Below are 8850 nucleotides of genomic sequence, written 5' to 3'. Positions count from 1 at the left end.
CTAGTAACTGACTGGTCTTGTATGTCATGTCTAGAATCTTTACTAGTACTAGCATAAGATAGCTCAGGCTCTAATGAACAATGTGTTGTTGGTGGTCGATAATTATTTTTCACAGAGTTCGCCTCATCAATTTTTTTACAATAATTAACTAATTCAATTATTGAATTAATAGGTATCAGAGCTAGCTGACTAATATAATGAGGTAACAAATTTTTTCTCATATATTTTAATTTAGTTACTTCTGGAACAAATTTATTTACTCGACTGAATACTGACTGCATAATAGCTACGTAGATATTAATAGACTCATGGCGACGTTGAGTTATGTTTCTTATTTCATTCCAAATTTGATCATCATAATCGCTAGATAAAAATTCATTAATTAGTAAATTGACTAAAGCATCCCAATCAGATATTGAATTTCTAACAGATCTAAACCATACCAGAGCATTACTGCTAAACAAATCGCAAGTACTAGCAAAAGTTCATCTTTATTAACATTGCGTGAAGCGCAAAGTTCATCCACTCTTTCCAAGAAAGATTTAACACTACTATTTTTTTCACCATTAAATTTAAGATTCCATTTGTAAACAGGTACANCTCAACACGATTTCTTCAGACAAAAAACTATTTCGGTCAGAGAAAGTTAAACAGAAATTCGGGAACAAATGTACAGATGAGCGGACAGCAACTGCCGCTGGACTTGTTAATTGTGATATTACTACCAAATGCACCTTTTGTGAAGGTACGCACGAAACTGGAAACTGTTTTAAGTTCAGAAAACATTCTTTAGAAGAAAAGAAGAGCATTCTTTCAAAAAGGGGAGCATGTTTTAGATGCCTAAAGATGGGACACTTGGCAAGAAAATGCCATGCACAAGTGAACTGCATGGTATGCAACAAATCACACGTTACGATGATGTGTCCAGAAATACTGGCTAACAAAGCGAAAAATGAGGCTTCTTTGATAGCAGAAGAGGAAAAAGAAAAAAATCTACTGAACAAGCGCTATCGTGCCAAACTTCCTCGCATGTTTTTATGCAAACAATTAGAGTAACCATAAGCAATGGTTCTGCTTCAAAAGAAATTCGAGCCTTGATGGATACGGGATGGCAGCGATCATATATCTTGAAGGACACCGCTAAAGAACTAGGTTATGTTCCATTTAAAACAGTAACAATCACTCATGCTTTGTTTGGAGGACAGAAAACAGAGGAGAAATCTCATAATTGTTATAAAATTAGAATCGGCGATAACAATTATAATTGCACCATGGAAATGTTGGATCAAAATCATATTTGTAGCAGTATCCAGCCAATACATTTCGGTGAGTGGATTGAAGAATTGAAGGCGAAAAATATTCATTTGAGCGATGTAGGCAGTCAGGGACCTATAGAGGTGTTACTCGGAGCCGATGTAAATGGAAAATTATATACTGGCCGTAGACACTTGTTGAAATCCGGACTAGTCGCTGTAGACACCTTGTTGGGTTGGACTTTAATGGGGAAAGTTCCTAATGCGGAGAGAAGTACGAATTTAGTAAGCATGTCCATGTTAGTCAAAGATGCGCCTATTTCCAACTTATGGGCACTGGATGTGTTAGGTATTACCGATCCGGCTGAGACGAAAAACAGACAGGAATTGGCTTTAGCGGCAAAGGAAATGTTCCAGCAAACGGTTAGAGTTAATGAGATGGGCAGATATGAAGTACGACTTCCATGGTTAGAAGGTCATGCCCCGTTGTCGAGAAATTACTATGTTGCGAGAAGAAGATTACATTCGACTACAAAAAAGTTGAAAAGGAACCACATATTGGAATCATATGACCATGTTTTCCAAGAATGGCTTCAGGAAGGAATCATAGAAGAGGTACCCAATAACGAGTTAGGAAACGAAGCTGCTCACTATTTACCACATAGAGCCGTAATCAAAGAAAACAGCACTACGAAGATACGGCCTGTGTTCGATGCATCTTCATGTGAAAAAGGAAAACCTTCACTGAACAGTTGTTTAGAAACTGGACCCAATTTGATAGAATCTATCCCTTCAATACTGTTGAGATTCAGATTGTATAGTTTTGGAGTCATATCTGTAGAAAGTCTTTCTGCAGATCAGCTTGAGACCACAAACGTGTGGTATTTGGTATAAGCAGCAGTCCATTTCTTCTTGGTGCAACTATTGAACATCATCTTGCCTTATGTAGAAAAAAATCCAACAGAACTGGTACATTTTACTCCCCAGAAACAATAGATAAATTGTCTGAAAGCTTCTACGTCGACAATTGTGTTACGAGCCTGGAAGACGAAGCTTCATTGAACCGCTTTATAAGTGAGTCCATCGCTGTTATGAACGAAGGCAGTTTTGATCTCAGAGGGTGGGAGTACACACAAGGAAAAGATGCCTCAACGGAAGTTGAGCCTATATATGTGCTTGGATTGTCTTGGTATCCGAACAACGATGTGTTAGCGATCACTAAAAATTGCATCGAAGCGAGCTCTGGGGATCGAACGATAACCAAAAGACAGATTCTTTCGATGGCACAGAAGGTTTTCGACCCTATTGGCTTCACTTGTCCTACATCTTTATACCCCAAACTATTATTACAGAAAACATGGAAGCAAAAGCTAGATTGGGACGATCCTGTAGATGAAGAACTTAAACATGATTTTTGTGCGTGGAATAAAGAGCTCGATTTGTTGACATCCATCAGAATACCTAGATGTATTAAGTGGGGACTAGGAAATAATAGAAGATTTAGCTTACATGTACTCTGTGACGCGAGCAAAGATGCATACGCAGCAGTAATTTATTTGAGAATAAAAAATCCTGACCGAGTTTATGTAAATTTGTTGACGGCCAAAGCTAGAGTAGCTCCTTTAAAGAAAACAACAATTCCGCGATTGGAATTGTTAGCAGCCACGATTGGAGCTAGACTCTTCCATAGTGTTAGAGCTGAATTTAAACGAGACATGGAATGTTATTTTTGGTGAGACTCATCCACTGTGATATCATGGATACGGCGAGCGGAGGAGTGGTCAACATTTATTTGGAACCGAGTCCAAGAGATCAGATCGTTAACTTCAGTAGATTCTTGGAGACATGTATCAGGTACACAAAATCCTGCCGATCTCCCATCAAGAGGATGTTCTGCTAGACAATTGGTTGAGTCAAAATGGTGGGAGGGACCTCATTGGCTGTACTTAGAATCAGACATGTGGCCTAGCTGTCCCATGGTATGTGACGAAGAAGAGATTAACCAAGAGCGAAAGAAAAGACTTGTCACGTCGTTGGTTAACACTGACACTACAGATTGGCATCTTGGTTATTTTTCTAAATACAGTATGGCGTAATTAAGTCTTTAATTGTTAGATTACCATACTTTATTTGTTTTTATGCGCCGGCAGCTCATTTATGGCTAGGTTGTGGGTAAAGTAAAAGTGCTAATTCACATCAAGTAGGGAATAAATATATTATGTAATCTAAGGGTTATTTCTAGGGGTGCCAATCACTTTTAAATAAGTAAACAAATATTGATGAAAGTGATAAATGGCAATATCAAAAATACAGATTTTTTTTTTATCTATTTANACTATACCATAAATATATATACTACGAGGTATATACGAAAGAGAGAACTTAGAGAACTTCTTGAAATAATATATATAAATAATATACCCAGCTAATCAAAATTTTGAGGCCATAAATTTATATATTGTCAGTCAGTCGTTATCAGATGCCATATTGCCTTATCTATAAAATGTTAACAGAACTATACAGTTTTAATTTCCAACACCAGTTCCGCTTTATTTTATTTTTATTAATTTTCTGCTTCCTTACCAAGGCCTGCAATCTCACTCACCAATATTTTTAAATTTATAAGATTTTCTATTTAAAAAACAATAAATTTTACCAAAATTTACCCCCTCTCTTGATAGAGAATTAAAAGTTTTATACACTATGACAAATATGCATTTACCACGTTTTGGGCGCTATTTTGTATGGCGTAATTAAGTCTTTAATTGTTAGATTACCATACTTTATTTGTTTTTATGCGCCGGCAGCTCATTTATGGCTAGGTTGTGGGTAAAGTAAAAGTGTTAATTCACATCAAGTAGGGAATAAATATATTATGTAATCTAAGGGTTATTTCTAGGGTCGCCAATCACTTTTAAATTAGTAAACAAATATTAATTAAAGTGATAAATGTCAATATCAAAAATATAGATGTTTTTTTATCTATTTAAAGTGTAACATTGGTGAGTTGAGGTAGGTACAGACATCACGAAAGTAAACTAGAAAACATAAAATTTAAAAACAGTTTTATTAGAAACTATTCAAACTGAAAAATGGCTACACTAATACTTGATGTAATGAAGTAAAGTAATGGATATGAAATATACCTTGTAAATTAATCTACAAAAATGCATTAAAGTTAATACTACATTTAATAAGTATACCTATATAATAAGACAAAAAAAAGGTGAGGTTAACGAAGCATTCAATACGTAGATTTTTGTGTTGAATAATTGTAAAATAATATCTATTATAACGGTGTCAAAATAATGGATTATTTGTGATCACAAGTACCTTACATAATGAAATAATTTTAAATGCTGACGGTTAGAATATACACATTCATACATAAATATACCTCATAATCAGACATCCAGTATTTAGGCAAATTTAAATATTGTTACGTCATGTGAACAAAATAGGTTTAAAATTTGGCATGGGAATCAAAATCTTGTGGTTATTCATAAAATAAAACCTGACTTATCCACGTGGTCCAATCCGCAAGCTAAAATGGCGGCTCCATGGTCCCAGAAATGGCTCTGACAAATAGACTAATGACATCAGATCGGCCGAAATGCCAATACGTCTAGGAAGTCTATGTAGTGGAAAACCACGGGGAAGACGCAGCAAACAGGCTTGGTGTAGACAACGGGGATCGTGTAGGTGTGGAGTACTCCCAGGGCGACACGTGCTGATTACATAACCAGGTGTAAAACCTGGTCGGAGGGACTCGAACGCGGTACACACCTACTCCTAACTTACTTGCCCTGTGGATATTTAAACCACGGTATACCTAACTGCAATAATAAAAAAGATCGGCAATTATACTTACGGAGCAACCTCCGGCGAGTTGACAGTTTTTAGTTAACTATTAGGAAAGCTATTGGATGCTGGTGATGTAATGTACGATGTACAGTTCAAAATATCGGCATCGAGGCTACTCTAATAATTCTGTTGCAATTTTACTACGGCACAGGTTGAATGAACGATTTCACGTGCTTATTTCTGACCCGCGTATCAATAAGTTCTACCCGTTCATCTGTTTCTTTTTCGAATTTAATATTCGCCCTGCTCCGCGTGTAGCGCGCACGACCGGACTTTGGTTGTTATAAAAACTAGACATCTGATTGTGTTCCTACACGATACAGGATGGTATAAAATTTCCTAGCCAAGGATACTGGGACACAACAATAAATATGTATTTTATTAAGGTGTCTTATTTGAATGCTACACCCCCTCTCTCTTTTAAAAAAATGTATATCCATATATACAAATTCTATACCTGATTAATTTAATAAGTTTTACCTTACTTATTGCAAATATACTATAAAAAGAACCTAAGGCTACTAACTAATATGAATTCACTAAATAGTAATAATAATTGTGTTTACTTAGGTAGGAAGTGACGGTAAAGAAAAACGATGTCGAACGGTTGATTGTTTAATAATAATATGCAGGTTATGACAACAACANCAAGGATTGCTGACTACCGAGGAAATTGAAGAGGCTGAGACATTTATTCTGAAGTTAATTCAAGCTGAAGCTTTTCCTGATATTAATGACAAACGAATCAGTACCTTAAATCCATTTTATGACCAGTTTAGATTGATTCGTCTAAAGTCAAGAATATCTCAAAGAAAAGATATAAAGGACTTTTGCTATCCGATATTGCTACCCTCAAAAATCATGTGGTAAATGTGTTAATTTCTGACTCTCATATAAATTCTTGCCACATCGGAACACAAGGTCTTTTAAGTCTCATGCGAGAAAAATATTGGATACTTGGAGGAAGAAGAACCATACGGTCGGTAATAAACAAATGCTCGATTTGCAGACGGCACAGTTCGAAACAGGAGGTCCCACAAAGCGCCTACACCGGCCGCAATTGCGGTCGGGGTAGACGACGGATGGGGCCCACCTACGAAGGCTGTCCAGGCCTACACGAGATGAGGCAGGATAAAGATCCCTCGATCCCAAATCATTGAGGCCAATTTCTAGCCATAGAATAATGGCGCAGTTCGAAACACTTTGAAGAAAACCCTTCAGTTTTACCTGTGGATAGAGTGAAAGACGCCGCGGTGTTTGAGGTGACGGGCATTGATTTTGCAGGACCACTTTATTTGAAAACGGGTAAAAAGGCCTGGATTTGCTTATTCACATGTGCGGTGTATCGTGCTGTACACCTGGAACTTACTACATCTCTTTCTACTTCAGAATTTGTGCAAGTTCTTCGGAGATTTATCGCAAGACGAGGGAGACCGAGACTCATTTATAGCGATAATGCTACCAACTTTGTTGGCGTGGAAAATTGTTTCGAAAAATTAAACTGGGACATCATCAATGATTTTAGTGCTGCTCAACGTATTAACTGGCGTTTCAACCCTCCTCTGCTCCATGATGGGGAGGATTTTGGGAAAGACTCATTGAAATCCTTAAGCAACTGCTACGTAAAGTTTTGCAACGCGCTTCTTTATCATATGAAGAATTATTGACTATTATTTGTGACTGCGAAACTATTGTGAACTCCAGACCTCTTACATATGTATCTGATGAACCTTCCGAATTGGTGCCTTTGACTCCTAATATGTTTTTACAAAATATAATAGAATGCGGAGTTCCTGATTGTGATGGCGTGGACAGAGACTCTTTGAAGCGACGTATCGCATATAGACAAAAGCTACGAGACGCACTACGTGCACGTTTTCGTAGTGAATACTTGGGACAACTAAAGCTCGCGAATAATAAAGCACCTTCGAGACCTATTTTTTTAAATGAAGTAATTCTTGTTGGAAACGATAAAACGAAGAGATTGGACTGGCCATTAGGACGAGTTATCGAATTAATCACTGGTAGAGATGGTAAAATTCGTCTTGTTCGTCTTCAAACCGCTTGTGGCCAACTTATACGCACGATACAAAGATTATACTCTCTGGAGGTAATAGATCAAGAGATTCCTGCCAATCAAAAATATGAAGAAGCTAGTGCTAGTGCGGGAGTGAAAACCAAAAGCAGAGTACCCGAAAACATCTCCAGAGAAAGTGCGGGAGTGAAAAGCAAAGTACTTAGAAGTGATAAAGATGAATCCATCAAACTTAAATTTAGTCGAAGTGGACGTATATTAAGACCTCCTAAAAGGTTCCCTTAATGAGATTTATGTTACATGTGCCTTTATTTCTTGTGAGTCACATTATTTAATTTCACCTAATGTTACTCAGGTGGGAGTATGTCGGCACACACGTTTAATTTTATTTTATTGCATTATCTGGCTGTGTTGAGTCAAAGATATTGAATATTCATTGTGTGTGTTGTAAAAGTAAAAACTAAGTTTTTGTACCACTGTCTTTATTCCTGTTTCTGTTTAGTTAGTGTTCTGTGACAATGTAACTATTAAGTTGGCAGAACATGTTATCCGAGATACCCGAGATAGGTGTGTCGCAAGAATATCCTTGGGTGTGTTGTGTGTAATATTTGACAAATAAGAATGTCTTCAACTTTTACATCGTAAATTGTAAGATTTCCCACTAAACACGAAACGTAAATGAAACGTTGCAAATGAGCTGTTTTACTAAACATTTGACACATTAGGGGTTTACGAAAAATATATCTGACCAACTGATCCGAGCGCTGCTTACTCTGGTCAGAGTGCTCTTTTAAATTGGCTATTTTCGTAAGCACCTAGTAGAAACCGATCTAACCTAACCTCTATCACTATTTACATGCAATAATTCTACAAATAAATGTGAAAAGTGGTACCTGTAATAATGTTCATCTACATCTACCATATCTAAATTGTTATTTAACATATTGCCAATTTTAATTTTTTTTCTACACAAGACAACTGAAGAGAACGAAACGAAGTTCATGTTTCATTCAACAGTCAACAAAACAATTTTTCTTTGTAACTTAACGAAACATCTGTTTTTAATTTTTTTATTATACCTGTAAACAACACGCATGCGCAAATTTCAGATCATTCTTTAATCTGACGAATAAGCAAGGGCGACTAGAGCGCTCAGATTTTCTATATCTGAGCATTGAGGTTGCATTTTCGTAATGGGATCTAATCATCAGAGTGAATATTCGTAAGGCATTTTCTTGTTCCGACCTTTCCGATACAATTATCGTAAACCCCTATTAACTACAAACGTGTCTGTTTCATTACAGAAATGTAGAAAACTTATTTAGTGAAACATAGCCGAAATGTTACAATTGAAGAGAGTTTGAAACATTACTCGAAACATTTCCTTTCGATCTCGGAAACAACAGACGAACAACCCTTTGCTATTTTTGCTTATCTTATGGAACATTCGGCATTAGTTAAATTTTGCTCTCAATCCCCAATCCCTCTCAAGCGTTAGTTCATTTGCCTTTGTTATACAAAGACATAATCAGAAAAAAATGTGGTAGCATATTTATAACACAAGTCTAGAAAAAATGTATGTTCGTGACTTGCGTAGACTGCGCGTAACAGCCCGAGTTTATTTGTTTCCCGTGTGTCATTTCAATTCGTATTATGTTAGGTTAGGTTTGCGGTTTGTCGGTTTGCTTGGTTTCGTTG

At 36.7% G+C, this 8850-nt stretch overlaps 1 protein-coding gene across 1 annotated transcript; it reads left to right on the top strand.

The window, feature by feature from the left end:
• The first annotated feature begins 1097 nt into the window (after positions 1-1097).
• On the top strand, positions 1098-7437 carry LOC108911929. Its single transcript, XM_018717007.1, has 3 exons — positions 1098-2068; positions 2203-2985; positions 7002-7437. Exons 1-3 carry the CDS (start codon positions 1098-1100, stop codon positions 7435-7437), a joined length of 2190 nt encoding a protein of 729 aa, XP_018572523.1.
• The last annotated feature ends 1413 nt before the right edge of the window (positions 7438-8850 follow it).

The sequence above is a fragment of the Anoplophora glabripennis genome, unplaced genomic scaffold (assembly GCF_000390285.2).
Source record: "Anoplophora glabripennis isolate ALB-LARVAE unplaced genomic scaffold, Agla_2.0 scaffold866, whole genome shotgun sequence".
In the NCBI taxonomy this organism is placed as follows: domain Eukaryota; kingdom Metazoa; phylum Arthropoda; class Insecta; order Coleoptera; family Cerambycidae; genus Anoplophora; species Anoplophora glabripennis.
The sequence above is the reverse complement of the archived record's forward strand: the minus strand, read 5'-3'. Positions and strand labels throughout refer to the sequence as shown.

Excerpts from the sequence above, each read along its gene's own strand:
- LOC108911929 (XM_018717007.1), top strand. The coding sequence starts at position 1,098 with ATGGATACGGGATGGCAGCGATCATATATCTTGAAGGACACCGCTAAA. Across the intron at positions 2,069-2,202 it reads ATACTGTTGAGATTCAGATT|AAAAAAATCCAACAGAACTG; the intron begins GTATAGTTTTGG and ends TGCCTTATGTAG. Across the intron at positions 2,986-7,001 it reads GACATGGAATGTTATTTTTG|TGAATACTTGGGACAACTAA; the intron begins GTGAGACTCATC and ends ACGTTTTCGTAG.